The 19,830-nt window shown below is 38.1% G+C and overlaps 1 protein-coding gene across 6 annotated transcripts in view; it reads right to left on the reverse strand.

Annotated features, from left to right (window-relative positions):
• Positions 1-19,830, reverse strand: part of Pik3c2g (phosphatidylinositol-4-phosphate 3-kinase catalytic subunit type 2 gamma) — a 364,020-nt gene that overhangs the window by 251,226 nt on the left and 92,964 nt on the right. For all 6 annotated transcript variants that reach the window (XM_050135167.1, XM_050135166.1, XM_050135168.1 and 3 more), the window contains exons 13-14: positions 13,185-13,307; positions 6,408-6,539 (exon numbers count right to left, since the gene is read on the reverse strand). In XM_050135167.1, the coding sequence (XP_049991124.1) occupies positions 6,408-6,539; positions 13,185-13,307 (255 nt within the window). The remainder of the gene's footprint in view (positions 1-6,407; positions 6,540-13,184; positions 13,308-19,830) is intronic.

Raw genomic sequence — 19,830 nt, forward strand, 5'->3', positions numbered from 1 at the left:
AATGTTTTTCAAAAGTTCTCACAGTGTGGTGGTTCCTCTGGCAGTGAAGGAGGCTTTCAGAAGGGCACTAGGGAGATACTAACTAGACCTGACCACAAGACTGCAAACTCTTCCTGCAAGGCATGCCTGCAGTATCCATCACTCATGCACTTGGAGGTTTTTTAAAAAAAATATGACATGTTTAGAAATTAGACTTTGCTTTTTCATATGGCCTTTGGGGATATTTGTGCTGGCATATCCATAAGTTTTTTTTTAAAACTTGACTATTGTTCAATTTAGTGATAAAAATATTTCAACCTCAAATTTGCTTCATTGAGAAAGACAAATGCTCTGGATTAGGATTCCATCACCCTGCTTCCTAAAACAACACAATAATGGTTATTGAGTTTAGTGATCAGGAGTCTTTGCATCAGTTCCCAACATCTGGAGCCAGAGTGTAGAGAGGACTATGCCACTGAAAGACCAGAAGAACCCGACGACCTGATTTGATGAAATCCCCTGAGAGACTGACAGCAGTAGATCTAGTGGGAAGAGCTCTTGTGACCTGAGCCAGAGCCTGTGTAGGTGGGAGGACATTTTTACAATACGTTCATGGAGGGGGACGTGGCATGTCAAAACAGGAAGGGAGAGAGTTGCAGATAGAAAGAGCAAAGGCAAGAACTCAGACCTGAATTCTGGCTATCGTTCTGTTTTTAAGCTGCCTGGTACCTTACATTAGACCCTTTCCAAGGATCTCCTCAGCACCTAGTGTGGCAATTGGACTGAGCAACTCCTGTGGACCCGAAGAAAACCAATGAGCTTGAGCAACACAACTGTTGTTTCTTACTAAATTCTGAAACAGAGGAGGTCAGCCTTAATAATCCAGGCAATTGCCTAAGCAATCAAATTGTTTGTAGATTAAGACTGATTTTAAGTTGATGGAGGTGGGTCTTGTATCTTATCTTTTGATTTCATTGGTTAATAATAAAGAAACTGCCTCGGCCCTCATAGGACAGAAAATTAGGTAGGCGGAGTAGACAGAAGAGAATTCTGGGAGAAAGAAGCTTAGGAGGAGCCCCGCCATGATGCTCCCACTCCAGACAGACGCAGGTTAAGATCCTCTCTGGTAAGCCAACTCATGGGCTACACAGAATATTAGAAATGGGTTAGAACAATATGTAAGAGCTAGCCAATAAGAAACTGGACCTAGCCGGGCCAGACAGTGTTTAAAAGAATACAGTTTCCGTGTAATTATTTCTGGGTATAAGCTAGCCATGCGGGCGGCCGGGTGCCGGGGACGCAGCCCTGCCGTCCCTATTTCAACAGATGGCGCCCAACGTGGGGCTAAATCCACTTAAAAACCTGAGAGGACTTAAAAAGGAGAGAAAGAAAATTTAAGACAGCTTTTTGCTGTTTCTGGGTTGCGTGCTGCAAAGAAATTGTCCTGACTCGGCAGCAGGAAAAAACTGGCTGTTTTAAAATGCCGGCTTTCTGGGCTGTGCCGCCATTGTGATCTCTGTCTGGCTCCAGCGGGAGACAGAGCTAATGAATGGAACATTTGGATTAAAGAGCTACGATTTGTTTGATGGCAACTAGACTGCTGTGTGCCTAAAAGGGGGACATTGTGTGCCACAGCTCAGAGGCACAAGCAGCTCCGCCATGCTACTGGTACAATGTGCAAGGATCAGAGGCACGAGCGGCTCCGCCATGTTGGACTGGGCGGAGCCAGCATACAGTACCTGTTTTTGACCTAGGAATGTCACAGCTTAGATTCTTAAGTGCTTAGTGATTTAAAGGCGCCAAACAAAGTGCTCCTGGATAGTAAAAAATTACAGATTCACAATAAAACAGATTCAGACACTGTTGGATAAATGTACGTAGGCTTGGGAAAGAGAAGAAAAAGAATATAAAGAATAAAGTTAATGTCTTAAAAAGAAAAAGGGTAAAGTCTTTAAAGAGACAGAGTACGGAAATACAGATAGTTATAGATTAAGAAAAATAAAGAAAAATAAGCCACGTAAAAATGGAAAATTCACAGAGAGTCTGGATTATGTACATTGTGTTTTCTTTAAAATTTTTGACTGTAAAGGAGCTAAGTACAGAGAGACATTTCATTATATGGGCTGCTAAACTGAACCTGCACATATGTTCTAAAGGTATCTTGACTTCAGAATTTGGGTCTAAGGATATGATGCTTTGAAAAAGTCCTTCTTTTGTTTTCACAGAGGATGTGACCCTGTGGATTGCATCTATTCCGATTTGGTATGATAGACCACGCCCTCCTGAAAGGTTGCTGTAAACACCCTCAAAAAATTGCTTCACTCAACTGCCAACTGAGATAAACCTGGCACACAGGTTACACCCTAAACGATCTGATTAACAGCGCCCCCATTCAGCAGAAAGCAGTTTGGAGAGAAAAAACTACGCCCATGTTCCCAAATATGGTTTATAAATGTTCTTTTACATTTAAAGGGGGATATGATATAGATATAAATAATTTGCATTGGTATGGATTTTAAGGTCAATTTTGTTATATGTATATGTATTTTTTATCTTGATTAAGGTATTGTGATTGTGTAGTTCATTTAAAAATGTAATGTATAATTAGAAAATATAGGTTGTTAATGGATAATCATTGATAATAGTAAAGCTTGTAGTCATGTTAGATTTTCTAGATATATAGAGATATATTTCAGTTAGATAGGCATTCTTCATATCTCTCAAAGGCTGCAAAATATGGCATTTAAAATATTTTAATAACTTAGGACTTTTCATGACAAGGAGACACGTCTGCTCCTGGCAGCACCAGCTACTTCAAGAGGAAGATGGGCATCAAAGAGGATCCTTATGGAGCTGGATAGTCATTTGGGCAAAAAACTGCTCTTGCCTGGACTGTTGCATAAACTGGACACAGAGAACCCTCAGAGAGAGGACTGCTGAACTTGCCTAAAGGTGAGATGGTCTTTCGGGGTTCCTGATTCATGAAAGAGTCTGCGAGACATTCTGCAGGACACAGCAGAAAATGACTAAACTGTCTTTGAAATTTCCTGCTTCATGAAAATGTCTCTACATAACATGGGCCTGTAGGCCAAAGATGGATGCCCCAACGGTACAGAGGAACTTTGGGTGACTGTCCAGGCAGAGAGATGTCTCTGTCATTTCTAGAGTTTTCTTATTTCTTGTTTACTTAAGTATTATTATATCCTTCTGGAGTCTTTGATGGAATTGAAGAATAAATAGTTATAGTTTTCCTTAATTATGATAAGAGATAAAATAGATATAAATATTGTAACTGTAATTCTTACTTGATAACTGTTTTGTTATATGTAATTTTACTATGTTAAAGTTAAAGCCTTTCTTTTTTTTTGTTTAAACAGAAAAAGGGGAAATGATGGAGGTGGGTCTTGTATCTTATCTGTTGATTTCATTGGTTAATAATAAAGAAACTGCCTCGGCCCTCATAGGACAGAAAATTAGGTAGGCGGAGTAGACAGAAGAGAATTCTGGGAGAAAGAAGCTTAGGAGGAGCCGCCATGATGCTCCCACTCCAGACAGACGCAGGTTAAGATCCTCTCTGGTAAGCCAACTCATGGGCTACACAGAATATTAGAAATGGGTTAGAACAATATGTAAGAGCTAGCCAATAAGAAACTGGACCTAGCCGGGCCAGACAGTGTTTAAAAGAATACAGTTTCCGTGTAATTATTTCTGGGTATAAGCTAGCCATGCGGGCGGCCGGGTGCCGGGGACGCAGCCCTGCCGTCCCTATTTCAACATTAAGTCATGTTTGAAACTATGCAAATGATTTTTATATTTAAGACTTTAACTCATCCCAGGAGTCTTGAAAATATTGTTGCTCTCAAAAATAAAATAAAAAAGAACTGAATTTGAATCATTGGGGGATACCTGGAATTTGACCATATAGTATAACATCCAAGAAAATGCTACTGTTCAACTGAGGTAGGGAATCTCCATGGCAAAATAGCTTCCAGAATAAAAATGCTAAATAACAATTACACTATTTATTTGTAACCTTAAACTGGGACCTGAGCTCTTGGACAGGGTTGTGCTGAAAGAAACAAATCCTTGCTGTAGTGCAGTTGGTACAGAGACAATCTTGTCTGCAAAAGAAGATTCTATGATTTTTCCCACCAAATCTTTCCTTTGGATTTGAGATACTTTTCTTTATAGAACTGAAAGTGAGTGGTTTGGATGCCTGAAAATATCAAAGCTGATTTTTTTATGTAGACATTAACTAATACATCCCTCATAGGTCTATATGAGCTTAATCATCATTGGTTCTCAAAGCCCACTTGTGGAGGCCCTGAAGAGGCAACATGCCTCCAGGAAGCTATCCTGAGGTCATGTGTATGTTGGAAAGAATATTGATATAAGTGGTCATTATAACTGCACACAGCTGGTGAGGGGCAATTCAAACTCTAATAAGAGATTCAACATCAGATGTTCATGGGCAAAGGTCATCCCATGGGTGGAAATAAAAACAAGATGCCTCTTTTCTGTGATCTGAAAATATCTACACTGAATAAATTGAATAAGAATCTCTACAAATTGTTGCGAGGCACAAAATAGAATTTGTGGCTGTGTCTCAGCAGCCACACCTGATGGATTTCTGATACCTTAGAACAATCTGGGTTTCTTTTGACTGTTTATCCCAGGAGAGATGGCAATGCTTTTTGGTTTTGATGAGAAACGGTCTCCTGGGAATACATTTCCTAATGCTTGCTGAAATAATCACCGAAGCCTATCGGGTTTTCTGATGCCTCATCATCACTGGTTTGCATAGTTTGTCTTGCAGCCTCATCAGCTTGGATCAGTCCCTGATAATTGCTTTCCACAGACTCCCGCCCTGGAAGGCCATTCCCTGAAAACAATTGTAAGTGATGCATGTCAACCCAGAGGCCGCATCTTGCTGGCGTCCCTGCATACGGCAAGCTGGTAAAGAAAACCTAGTGCTCCAAATGCTCTTTCCAGTTAGTAACTGGAAATATGGCTTTACCAAAATGCTAGAAATGCCACATCTGAAATCCTGTTGATTAAACTGAAAGCAAGGTCTCTCACAGGTAGATGGACCCTATACAGAGGCTCTTATGGGCAAAGTCACGGATGTTCCTAAAGCTCCAATCAGATATTTGGAATGTCCCTCCCCTAACAGCAGCAGACACCTCTCCTAGAGCTGACCTGTGCTTTTTGCAGATTTTAACAATCTAAATGCAGGGATTGATTTTTTTAGTAAACAAAGCTCTATTGATTGCCTATTTATATGATGCTTTATGTAAGATGGCAGACATTACAGAGATGAATACATTCCCTGCCCTCAATACACACATAGAGATGGGCTAAAATATCAAAACCCAAACCAAGCAACAGACATGTTCATACACAGAAACACATATACTTACACACATAGGACATACACACATACATAAGACACACAAACACACATGTATACAGAGATATACACATACATATACACACAGAGACATATACACACAGAGACACATATACACAATTGACACATACACAGGTATACACCCACATATACACACAAGGAGATGCACACACCTAAGGTCCAGATCAGAAATAATCCAATGAATTTTCAAAGTTTGATCTGGTTTGCTTGATAAAAGTTGTCTATAGTAGATGAATATTGGAACTGAAATCCTAAAAGCAATACTTTAAGCACTTCTATAACACCAAGTTTCTCTAAGACAATATGTGTAGAAACATGCCTTATACTAATATTAGCATAACAACACAAGTTCTGATTTTTGAAGGTCTCATATTTTTATCTGATCTCAAAACTGGACTTCCTTTATTTAAAATAAATAAATACATTGATGCTTCTGGAAATATTTTCCCTTAAAAGCATTAGCTGATTTTATTTTATGTTAATTCTCATGGATTATAGGCTAAATAAACAGCTGACTTTGTAAAGGCTGTTAATTCTGAGAGAATATCTGAACTCAGTTCTGTGCATTTTCGGAAGTTGCCAAGTGTTTATTCTTGGCAATAAGAGACCAGCAAAGCAGTCATGTTTTATAATTTTACTTTAGTCAGAATTTTGTGGCTTTTTTTTAAATTCTAAATGACAGCACAGTCATTTTGAATTACTAATTCCAGAAAGGTTGGCTGCTTGGAGAAGAAAGAGTCATTGAGACTGGTCTTGCCAACCGCTCTCCATTGTAAATGACCCAGCTGATGAGCGGAGCATGGACTGCAGCTAAAGCCAGGTCCCCATTTCTGCTCTTCTGTTCTGGTTTCAATACTCATGATTTATATTGAGCTACCTCATTTTAGTACAAAATGTCCTCTTGATTTTTCTCATTATGCCATAACATGAAGAACATTCAGTTCCCGGAAGGTTGAACCGGGACCCGAGCTCTGTTAATCATGGGTGATAGACTTACTCTTTTGGGAACAGTGGAAGGCAGGTCCAGGCCAGCAGATTTGCACTGTGGGTGGCGGAGTCAATCCCAAACACTTTTATAATAAGCATGGATTCTCTTGGAAGTGACTTTATCTCAAGAGGAAAATTGATTCTGAAAAGCAAAGGAAGTATTCATTTATAACCATGATTCTACAAAATTTCTTTGTAATTATTTGGGGAAATATTTGAGTATTTGAATTGAGATGTTCCCTTGAAATTTTCAATAAGATATACAAAATAGCAATATTCAATAAGTAGTAATTTTTCTTCTGATAATTTTGACATGCAGAGTCATTGAAATATAGAGTAACCAGACTCTCATACACTATTGTAAACACATAGGAATGACTGGCTAAATTTACCTTAGGGAATAAATAACTAGAAATGGATCGTGGTTGCTGTTGTTGTTGGTGGTGATGGTGGTCGTGTGTGTGTGTGTGTGTGTGTGTGTGTGTGTGTGCGTGCGTGTGTGTTTGTGTGATTGCATGGCTTGTATGTAAGATCGGGGGCAACTTGCTAGAGTCTTTTACTTCTACCATATGGTTTCTTGGGGTAAAAACTCAAGTAATTAAGCTTGATAGAAAATTCCCTTAAGTACTGAACCATCTTTCCAGACTCAGAAACATGAATCTTTCAGGCTAGGTTGCAATGAGATGCAGTTTCAGAAAACCATTCCAGGAAGGGAAAAAAATGTATTTCAAGAAGGGAAAAGTACATAACACACAGCATGGGGTAAAAGAAGAGGATTCTTGTGAATTAAAATATTTCCTTCTAGGGCAGGAGAGAGGCTCATTAAGTCTCAGGAAGCTAATGAAATCAAGCTTAGGAAACTCAGGAAATTTCAAGTTTAAGAAACAGTCATGAGATTCACGATGTCCCTCTCCAAGGTTAAAAGCAGCAAAGGGTTGCCCAGAGCAGGATGCTCTCTGCCTAGAAGAGTCACCTGTGTCTGGAGCTGGGAGGGGTGGGCTTTACAGTAGCTTCCTGTTGCTCTTATAATTAGCGCTATAAGCTGATTAGCTCAGCCGCTAGATTTGAATAGAGTTACGTTTTGGTATATCATCCAGTTACAGATGTGGGTAAATACATGTATGTCACACCTCTTCAGGAAAAGTCATGCAACACATAGACTAAGAAATATGAATAAAAAGATTAGCTGTGCCTGAGGAATGGTGAGTCATTCATAGTGGCTGCCATAAAAGACAAGGTCAAGCTGGAAGAAGTAGAAGATACAACTAGAAGAACATGTGTGCTCCTCAATTCCTAAGAACTCTGAGTACCAATTATAGAAATTTGAACATATCCCCAAGAGCGAAAGAGAATTCTTGAAAGAAAAGAATGAAAGTATAAAGAGTGACTTATGACTCTATATTTGGAATAAGCTGAGACCCAGGAATTTGGGAGGTGATTAGAAAAACACAAACACATCTGTCTGCTGGATATAATGCAGTTGAGATGCTCTGAGCTCAGGTACTGGATGGCACTAGGTTTGATGGGATGAATGGGGTTCGAGAGTAATGATGAAACACCATTCAGCAGTCAAAGAGTTTATTAGAGTGCTAGACAGCAGAGGGTGCTAGAAGGCAGCACTGGCTGGGTCTGAAGAATAGTGTACCTTTTTTCAGGAAGAGTAGAGATTTTTCCTTAAAACAGATTGGGGAGGGTATACTATGGAGAAATAGGTCCAAGGCTGGCTGATTTAGTTGCAGCACATGTATGTAAAGAAGCACCTAGGGGTGATAATAGAACAACTCACAGTCTGAAGCATGGTTAATGAAAACTCAGAGACAGATTTGGGGGTTCAAGACCAGAAATGCAAAGATCTCAATGTCCAGCTGAAAATGGAGATCCTGCCTCCAGGAAACTTCAGAATGAGACTGTGTCTGAGAGCTATATCCTCCAATTTTATATTCCTCTCTAGGGCTGGGATTAAAGATGTGCACCACTGGGATTAAAGGCATGCACCACCTGGTTTCTATGGCAAACTAGTGCGGCCACTGGGATTAAAGGTTTGTGTTACCACTACCTGATCTGTAAGACTGATCATTGGGGCTGTTTTACTTCTGATCTTCAGGCAAGCTTTATTTATTAAAATACAAATGAAATGACTTCACAACAGTCACAGGACCAGATGAGGTATTTTAGAGGTACGGTAGATAAAAGAAATTTGACTGACAGTAGAAAAGGATAGCAAGAAATTGATGGTGAAGTCTAGTTTCTACCCTGAAATGTAGCAGATAATTTAACTGATCGGAAACAGAGAAGAGGATTCTGGGATTGAAGCAATTTAATGAAATTTTAGTGTATGATGTTATATACTAAGGTAATACCAGCTGTGAGCTATGAATGAATAAAATGCTTATGGGGAGCATGAGTCCCCCTTAACCTTAACTCCTATTTTTCCTCATCTATGAAACCATTGTGGTATGACACAATGGGTGTCAGGTAGTAGGCTGTCTTTTTCATTCCGTTATTTCGTTCAGTCAGTCACACAATCATTTATATTAGCTGCTGTGTATTTAAGATTTTTATTTATAAAAAAGTTCCTTTCCAGGGAAAGGAAATGCAATTCTAGTGGAAGTCCGGGGAACATGGTGGGAGGAAAGAAAACAGTGATGGAAACCTACTTTTAAAGAAGGGAAAATTTAGACTTATTAAAACATTGCATATTTTGGTGTTTATGTATTTTGCACTTATATTATTTCATAGTTTCCATATTCATGCAAATGTTTCTGAGCTTAAAAGAATCTCCGAAATGGCATAAAATGTTGAGATGATAATGTAGAAGGCACAGTAATTTCTTGAATGTTCTTTTATCTATAATCTACTCTCTCTATTACGATTCCATTTTTCTGTTCTGAGATGGAAGCTATAATCTTATTCCATTTTTCACATAACCTAGAAAGTTCTTTTTCCCCAGAAGAGCTGGGTTTTCCTGTATAACTTGAGCTTTTCACATTATGAATGATAAAAACAGAGACATTACAGTTGATGGTTGCTGCCAATCTCCATCCGTTCACTTTCATAAAAACCAATTTTAGGCAAGAGTACATGCATGCTAAGTAGTGTTCTGCTCATCTTCTGAATATATGTGGACTCACATTCACTGGGAAATTGCTTCTGTTTTTAAACTTCTCCCTGACTACTTAAAAACAAAAGAATGAACATTTCAGTTTAAAAAAAAAGAAGTATACTTCATAAAATACTGCAATAAGGGCTAAGGAGTTGACTCTGTAGTTAAGAGCCCTTGCTGCTCTTCCAGGGGATCAAAGTTCAGTTCCCAGCATCCATGTCAGGCGGCTCACAACTGCCTGTAGCTCCAGTCCACAGGCCTGCCATTTTCTTCTGGCCTTTATGGGCACCCTCACATATAAGGCATGTACTCATACAAACACACATATGTACGTAAAAATAAAAAATACATCATAGAGAAGGTAAAAATGAGTTGTCATTTATGTTTTTTCTTTCTGTGTGAGAAAGTTTTTGCAAACCAGAGACAATTTGGTGCTTAGTATTAAAGTTCAGCAATGAAATATACTTTCGACTCTGATTAATGAATACATGCTAATAGAGTTTGTAAAACTGTTTTTGCTTGTTTATTTTTATTTTATGTAAATTGGCCTTTTACCTGCATGTCTGTGTGAGGGGTCAGAACTCTTGGAACTACAATTACAGACATTTTGAATTGCCATATGGGTGCTGGGGATTGAACCCAGGTTCTTTTAACCACTGAGCCATCTCTCCAGCCCCCAGGTATGTAAAACTGTTAGTGGCATCTAGGGAAATGAAATGTAAATATGTTTAATGGAAGCAAAATGAAAAATGACTCTAGGTTGAAATACCTTCCTCCATTGGCAGAGATCAAGGATCTCATAGAAATATAACACTTGAGCAGTTTAAAGAAAATAAATGCATCAATACCATTTTCAAAAATATTAATGACTTCCTTATTTTTCTGTGAAGCTGACTGTATAATTAGACTTCTTTTTTCTCTTGAGGTAAAAGTGATTTTGATTTTTGGAAATAACCAGAAATGGGTTTTAGTCAAATGGAAAAAATAATTTCATCAATTAAGCAGGTTAATCACATTTTAAAGGAGCTCTTGGTTACATAAACAATTATCAATTAACCAATAACCCTCACTGGACTTTTATTCTACATTGTGCTCTCTTAGCTGACAGATAATGAAAATTTCTTAAGACAAACAAACAAACAAGTAATCTATTCCACTTAGCAGATGCAGACAGAAATACAAAATGACACATCCATTTGAGAGAAGTTCGGAGTTCAGACCAAGCAGCGAAAGGAAAGGTGGACATCCACGATGCAGAAAAGATTAGTCGAGGAGAAGGAAGTTGAGAGTGTTTGCGAGATGGATGGAGAGTAGCAGTGCCTTTCTGACCCAAGAGATCCTCTAGCAAAGAGTGGTCTCTGTTCTCGGTAGGGTAGATCCCGTTCACAGGAAAGATAGAGGCAGGACGAGGGTTGGTCCTGGAAGTGAAGACACAGAGGCCAGAATCAGACAGCCAGTGCTCTACGCTAAATTATTTGGGCTTGGGTTTAAATGAATTGGAAAGACGATGGAGAAGTTTGCAGGTAGAGCTGATTCTGGGTTTTAAAACGGGGCAGATAATGGAAGTCGCATCTCTGGTAAAAGGAATTAGAAACCTTAAACAAAGAAGGGATGCTGGTGAATGTGAAAGTTATAGAGTAATTTAAATTTGGTGTGGAGTGGGAAAGATCCTGGGCGGGGGGGGGGGGGGGGTCAGAAGGGTGAACACCCTGTCTCGGACACAGCCTCTGTTGCCTGTGGCAGCACTATGGTTGGATAGATGTTGTCACTTAACCACACCCTCAGACTCCTAGACACTCACATTTTATTCTTCAGTGAGTTAGGTTAATTCAAAGAACCAAATTGTCTTCCAGAGCTAGACCTGGTAAAAACGCTGAGAGACAAGAGGCGGCGTATTCTACTGGGCAGGTTGAGAACACTGATCTCAGAGAAACAATAGGGGCCATAAGGAAGTGGAACAGAAGCAGGTGTAGAGATCACTGCTTCTGGAAACTTGACGATGCTGCGGAGGGGGTGGTAGGACCAAGAGTTTGAGTAGGAGGGTTTGTGTTGTGGGGACAAGGGGAGGGATGCAGGGATAGTGTCAAGAAGGTAGCTAAGGGGCTGGGGAATAGGACACAGTGAGTTCGAGACCAGCCTGGTTTAAAAGAAAAAATCCCGGACAGGCTCCCAAAACACAGAAAAACCCTGTCGCGAAAAAAAAAAAAAAAAAAAAAAAAAAAAAAAAAAAGGATTGGGATTCAATTCTCAGCACTTGCACGGTGATCCCTAACCATTTCACGGGAACCAGTGCCCTCTCGTGGCCTCCACGAGCATTGCATGCACATAGCTCACAAAAGTACATTCAGACAACCACTCCCACATATAGAATAAAATAAATGAATCTTCACAAAAAAAAATCAGGTACTTGACTTTGGATTTTAAGGAATGATCACTAGGGGTGGAAATAAGGGCCTTCCTGCTGTGGGATAACCCTTCTGTATGAGGTAAATATGTTTCATTACCATTGGTTAATGAAGAAGCTAATTTGGCCTATAGCAAAACAAAATAAGGGTAGGTGGGAAATCCAAACTGAAAAGTACAGAGAAGAAGAAGGGCAGAGTCTGGCAGATGGCAGTCAGCAGCTGAACCAGCGAGATGTACTAGACCAACAAGTAAGACACGAGACACATGGCATTGCATAGATTAATAGAAATGGGTTAATTTAAAAGTAGGAGCTAGTTAGCAATAAGACTGAGCAATAGACCATATAGTTTGTAATTAACATTAAGCTTTGTGTGATTACCCAGGACTGGCACTTGGGAATCAACAGCACAGCCTCTCTTTACACCCTTCCTGCCAATTAATACATTCACACAATACATGCACGCTTGCACCTCCCACTGATCATTTAAACAAATTATGACTGACTTATGTGAGAAAAGAGAAACCTCATACTATCAGGTGATTTTTTTTTCTTTTAGCTGAAACCATCTCGGTTAAACTTCAGAATATCCCTGATCTTCAGTATGTAGGTGAGCAATAGTGCCTCTCCTAGTTACAATTTCCCCTGCTTCTCACTTCAGTCACAGGAATGATTTGGTGGTTTGGGATTTTCGATGGGCTTTAAGTCTGTTGATGAAACAGTGTTATCTACGTACCTATCTGTACTTACTGTACCATCGGATCAGTTAAATGGTGGCCAATCTCTCTGCCTCTGTCTGTGTCTCTCTCTGTATGTGTATGTCTCTGTCTCTCTCTCTTTCTCTCTCTCATGTGTGTGTGTGTATGTGTGTCTGTTTTTCGGTTTTTGCCTCTCTTTGTGTGTATGCGTATATCTGTCTTTCATGTGGGTGTTTCTGTCTCTGTCTTTCTCTCTCTCTCTTTATTTCTCTCTCTTTCTCTCTCGTGTGTGTATGTGTGTGTGGGGGTGTGCCTGTCTGTCTCTTTGTTTTTGTCTCTCTCTGGGTTCTCTGTGTGTATATGTATGTCTCTCTGTCTCTCTGTCTCTCTCTGTCTCTCTCTCTCTCTCTCTCTCTGTCTCTCTCTCTCTGCCTCTCTCTCTGCCTCTCTCTCTCTCTCTCTCTCTCTCTCTCTCTCTCTCTCTCTCTCTCTCTCTCTCTCTCTCCATGTCCTGTTTAAAATGGAAATAAGGGCTGACTTTTCCTAGCTAGCCAACACAGCCGGAATAAAGATTAAACTTACATTTCATTCCAGTTGACCAGAAGAAAGAATGATTTTGTGACTGGCACGGATCTGCAGCTTTTCACTTGGCACAGCTTCTTCCCAGCATATGTGAGCCAGCAGGAAAACGAAAATGCTTTGTAGCTGAAAAGAAACATTGATCCAATAAATGCTACACATGGAAGGAGACAGTTTCCTAAAAGGGTCAATTATTGTTATTGTCAAAGTCAAGTGATAAAAATACATTTACTTGTGTTAAGTGTGCTTTAAAAAATCACCATAAAAATTTATGTTGGATGTGTGAGAAAGACTGCAGAATAGGCAGTCCCATGACTCTAGGGTGGCTGTGGAGACACCAGCTCAGTGACACAGGGACCAATCCCCTCTGGGAAAACCAGAAACCTGTAGTAAAGGTTGTATACCTGACTGCAAGAGTAGTTACAACAAAGCAGTCTTGGAAACATACGAGGTTCAGCCTCAGCCCCTCCTCTGCTACCATTTGTTGGAGGAAGCAGTGGACTTCCAACACACAGATAGCCACTCAAGAAGAGGAGAAAAGACCTGTAATTTACATCTAATGAGGCAGAGACGCAAGGGCTGTGTTCATTCTTGTGTGCATTTAAAGGCTGATAGGGGAAGACATGACACTGGGGGCTGCTGACAACAAAACTGGAAGACAATAGTCTTATTTTTGTGTGATGCTTGTTGTTGCTGTTTTTGCTGTTGTTGTTTGTTTTGTTTCTGAGACACTGTCTCACTCTGTAATCCAGGGTAGCCAGGTAATCATATGTAGTCCAAGATGTCATGAAGTTGGGTGTGGTCTTCTTGTCTCAGCTGCTCAAGCCTGTACTACAAGCACCAATCACCGTAAAAGTCTTCTTTTTGAAAGAGTAATTAATTATTTTTATGAGCATATACTTACTGTATGAAGTAGTGTTTTCTTTGTGCTATGTTCATGAAGGCATATCATATATTTTAGTAACATTGGATATCCCGCTGCCTTTCTTTTTCCACCCCTTCTTTCTTTTGGTCTTCTTTAATCATAATATTCTCTCTTTTAATTTTATGTCCCATCCATCAGTTTCCCTGCTAGATTCTATATATAATACCAAACAGATGATATTTGTCTGCACTGTCTTGCTTAATCTGATCTCTGACTTTGTCCTTTTCCTGGAAATGATAAGACTTCCTTCTTATTTATGGGGCATGAATACCCTGTTCAAATGGATTATTATTTGAAATTGTGTTCAAATGGAATATTTTACCTCTGTTTATGTAGTTGGATAACTAGCTGATTGCATCACTTGCCTGTGCTGAGGAGAGCTGCCTTCCACAGGGTGTGTGAGTGTTCACATAGTAGGTCCATTGGGGCACAGTAGAGGTATGCGGTAGTCCATTTGTGCATGTTTGAGGACTCTGCATAGGGAATCTCTGTCTGCACTACCTGCTTTCCCACCAACAGTGCACAGTCTCATCTCACCATATTCTGCCAGTGGTTGTTGAGTTTTCCTTCCTTGGTTAGTTCTGACTCGGGTGAGACAGAACCCCAATAGAGCTTTGATCTGCATTCCCTTGATGTGAAGGCCGAACACATTCAACACACTTTATATGCCTTTCCTTTTTGTGTTCTCATATGCATTGCATTTTTTTAATTTTTATATTATTATGAAGAATACCACTGAGATTTGGATGGGAATTTCATTGAATCTATAGACAGCTTTTGGAAATATGGCCAATTTCCTTCAACATTAATCTAGCCAGACCGACTTCGAATAGCTTTTCTGTATTCTAGGGTCCTGCTCAGTGTCTTTCCTCAGACTATATGATTTTGTCAATAGAGCTCTTTCAAACATTTGCTTGGGTTCTTGCAGGAATTGGAAAGGTTTTGCTTACTCCCCCACCCCCCCCTTACTAATTCTATCTTAAGAAGCTTGGTAGTGTCATCTAGTAAAACTTCCTGTTTTCAGAGCTGGGTTCACATTCTTCTCTGTTGCTTGTGATGACATCTGAGATGCCATTGCTGTCCTGGGGCCTTTTAAGCATAATCTCATCTTGTTTGCAAATAGATAATTTGACTTTATTTTCCAAATTGAATCCATTTTTCTCTTGCCTTATTTCTCTGTTTGTGATCCCAAACATCAATTTTTGAGAAGTGCTAAGGGTTGATATTATTGTCTCTGCTTGGAAGAAGTCCTGCCTATCCTCTCCTGCCTAGCTATTGGTTGTTTAGCTTGTTATTAAACTAATCAGAAGGTTCCTTAGCAGAGGCACATCTTCACAGTGTACACAAAGATTATCCCACAACAGTTCCATGCCTCCCTTGTGCCAGAGCCACACTGTCTTTGTCAGGATGACCTCTCTGTAAACGTTGAGCTCATGGAATGTGAGACCTCTAGCACTATTCTTTCTCTGTAGTATTCCTATGGCTTTCCCTTGTATTTCCATTTGAAATGTAGGGCATTTCTTTCTAGTTTTGTGAAGAATGTGATTAGAATTTTGAAGGGGATTGCACCGAACCTATAGATTATTTTTGTTATTGTCTATTTTCATATTATTGATTTTTCAAATTTAGAGTTGTTTTGTCTCAAGTCCTCTTCTTTTTATTACATTACTATCTTAAAATTCTCACCTCATTTATCAAGTTTATTTCTAGATACTTTTTGGAAATTTCTTTGAGTAGGATATTTTTTCCTAATTTTTCTCAGCTAATTCATTGCTGCGATGTCTAAAAGTTTCCGATTTATTTGTATTTTAACTTATAACCCATAATTTTCCTGAAAGTGTTTATCAGATTTAAGAGTTTTCCAGTTGAGTCCACAAAATATTTTAAATATAAAACCGTGATGCATGTCATTTATAAATAGAGATAATTTTTCCTTTTACTTTTCTATTTGTAATCCCTTTTTATATCTTTGTATTATTGTTTTAACTAAGACTTCAAACAGTACATTAAACAAGAGTTGAGAACGTAAGCACCTTTATCCATTCTGATTTTATATTAATGATTTCAGGTTTTCCTCATTTAGTACGTTACTCTAAATTTGTAGTACGCAACCTTTATTAAATTGAGGTGTATTTTGTCTATTCAAAGTTTTTTTAGGACTTTTATCATAAAGGCATATTGATCTTTGTCAAATTCCTTTTCTGTATTGCTCAAGGTGGTCAGGTGATTTCTGCCCTTAAGCTTCTATCTTGACTTTGATTAAGTTTTGCCCTTGATAGATCAAAGTGATCTTGAATTCTATTTGTCAGTATTTCATTGAGAAATCTTGCATCTTTGTTCATCAGGAAACCTGACCTGCATTTTTAATTTTTTAACTGTCTGTTAATATCTCAGAGTTACCTGGGTAATCCCGACTTTATATTAATTCCTTCTCTTTCAGTTTTGTAGAGCAATGGAGAAGGGTTGGAATAACAAATTCATCAGTGAATCTGTATAGTTTCAGGCTTTAATTTATGAGGATACTTTTTATCACTGACTTGACCTCATTGCTTGTCCTGGACCTTTGTAAACTGTTTATATGCCCTGCTACTAGTTTTGGCATGTCATATGTATTTAAAAATGTGTCTACTTATTCCAAGCATTCCAAAATTTGGGATATAAATTTTCAAATTATTATCTAATAATATCCTGAGTTTCATTGAGGTCTATTCAAAGAGGAACATTTTTGTCTCTAATTATTAATTAATTAGTATCATATGGTTTAGTTAATATCATATGGGATAATTAATTAATTATCATATGGTTTGGCTGGGGCTCTGCCAATATTGTAAATATTGTTCATCTTTTCAAAGGACCAACTCATAGGTTAATTAATCCTAGGTGTTACTAGTTTCTATATATATATATATAATATATATATATATATATATATATATATATAAATTATTTTTAAGCTTAGAGCAAATTTCTTAGTGTTCTCCCAGTATTCATATTGCTTGACATGGTGACATGAAAATTTGAGATTAAATGAAGTTTCAATGACATTCATGAAAGACAGTCTGCTCACATACCTTTGGATAGCAAAGGTTACATGACAAGGAGCCTTTAGGAATCTTTCTGATGTGCCTCATCAGGAGAGAATCCTCTCACTAAGAAGCAATTTCAGTTTGCTAATGTGCTTGGAGTCTTCATAATTACAAATGTCAAAATATTTACACATGAATATAATTTATTATAGAATATACATTATTATGCACATAACACATTTATGCATAATTGCACTGACATTCCAATTACCATAACATGGTATGCATTGTATTTTGTGAATGATTGAAGAGATTAAACATGTTCTTTGCTCTCTACCTAGCTAAGGGGCTATTAACACTTGATAGGTTTTAGAAGAGGAAGAGTCAGTTTTAGTTAAGAATCTGGCCTCTGGTACATGGGCCTTGCTTCCAGAACAGTGCTTATATCCAGGAGTATTTGAGTAAAACAAGTTACGCTCAAAGAGTTTAAACAAAAGAACAGTGGGTGTACAAGCACACATCTTTAATGCCAGCACTCTGGAGGCAGATGCAGGCAAGTAGACTTTAAGATCAAGGTCAGCCAGGTCTAGATAATGTGACCTTCACAACAAACTATATAAGCAACACACACACACTCACACACCACATATAGACTGATAAACATAGAGAGAAACAGAAAGAAGGACAAACACGGAGAGAAAGATGAGAGGGAGAAAGAGAGCACAGAAGTTGTTAGGTAGGTAGAAGTGGTTCTGGAATGATTGTGGGATGAGGCAAATATGATCAAAATACATTGCATTAAATCTCAAGGAATTAACTGAATATCATTAAAACATTTTGTCAGATTTCTTAATATAACTCCAACCTATAACATGGTTCTATATAATTCTTATTATTACTAGCAATGGCCCTTGTGGCTTTCCAATCAACCATTCTCCAGCTGGCCTTAATTGTTCTGGATTGGTTTCCACTGGTGCTGGCCCTTGGAACTCAAGATCGAATACCTACTACAGTATCTTCTTTGCTTCCAGAGTCTCTTGTTTCTCTTTTATTTTACAATCTACAGTTGTTCAGTTCCTAACATAGCTTATTCCTGACCTTGGCTCTTCTGACCCATATAATTATTTCATAAATCAAATGACTTACAAAGTTCTATTTAAAGAAGTTTATATATATACACACTTTTAGTAAATCTTTATTGAGTATATGTCATACATTAAGAAGTTTTGGGATTATTGTATAGATATTATAGAGGGCAATTTGTAGAAAATTCATAATTTGTAATTATGAAGATAAGTATTATGCAATATATGCATGCATAAGCAGATAAAGTTGTGGTTCTGATACACAGGCCTCTTCAATAAGGATGAGCTTAAGAGAGAACTTTTATTCTATAGTATGACTGAATATGAATATAACAGGGCTCATCTAGATCTACCCAGAACTATTTAGCCAGATTTCCCCCTGCATTCTGGTCCTCAGAGTGTGAGATATTAGTCTGTTGTACTACACTGCTAAATTTTGGAGAGCTTTGACAAGTACAAGTCAATATCTAGGCCACCAGGGAAACTTACAATTTTTCAGTTTGTCAGCATTGCATTAGAAGACTGGCTGGCCCTGAATTCCTTAAGAGAGGAGAAGGTTTTGTGTTTTTGGGGGGGGGGGAGACAGCCTCCAAGTCTAGTCTTAAAAGTTGTTTTTTCTAGTGAATAAAATGTACATTTAAAAAAATCTACTAAGGTTCTCACTTATTTATTGTAGTGGTTTTTTTGTTGAAAAGTATCATTTTGTATCCACAGTTAAATGTACATGCATACATAACTATCTTGATGTAACAATGTTATATTTGTTAAAATATGATGAAACAATTTAGATGGAATACACAGGATTTTCAGAGAAAAATGAAGGAAAGTTGAATAGATTGTGGTTACACAAATACACACTATGATCAAATCTACTCATCTATATATATATGTACATATTGATGTATAGATCTTTCACTCATCTATATATCTCATCTGTATTTCACTCATCTATATATATGTACATATTGATGTATAGATGACACGTTACATATATATGTATGTATAAATAGATGCACAAATACATATGTATATATGCAGCATATATAGCTTTAGTTGTGTTTATCAAGTTATAGAGAATTTCCATATGAATCAAAAGTAAGGTAAATTTACTTATGAGTAGAAAATTATAATAAATTATTCACTAGAGTCACAGCAATTACACAGCATTCTTTTAAAATTCATCATAAAATCAAGACAGGAAATGAGTGACGGTCACATTAGGTAGAGTCCAAAGAAGAGCATGAATTCTGCTTTTCTTTCATATCACATAAATATTTCCCATTTTACGGAAGTGATGAGTATACAAATAGCTTTCTATAAAGAGAGATAAATTTTATTTTTTATACTCATGATATAAGTATGTACACATTTTATTTTACACACACATTTACACGCACATGCACATGCAGCATGATTAATAAAAATCTAAAGACAGATACCTTCCTCCAAAGACTGGAGGAACTTCCAGGAAGAGTGGAAAGGAAGACTGCAACAGTCAGAGGTGACGGATGATGACAATGTAACTTTCCTGGAGAAAACAGGGTAGATGCATGTATGAACCCAAAACCCTTGTGACAGCACCCACAAGACTTGCAAAAACTCAAGTTAGACAA

Source organism: Alexandromys fortis, unplaced genomic scaffold (genome assembly GCF_014885135.2).
Source record: "Alexandromys fortis isolate MF-2015 unplaced genomic scaffold, M_Fortis_MF-2015_v1.1 scaffold_21, whole genome shotgun sequence".
In the NCBI taxonomy this organism is placed as follows: domain Eukaryota; kingdom Metazoa; phylum Chordata; class Mammalia; order Rodentia; family Cricetidae; genus Alexandromys; species Alexandromys fortis.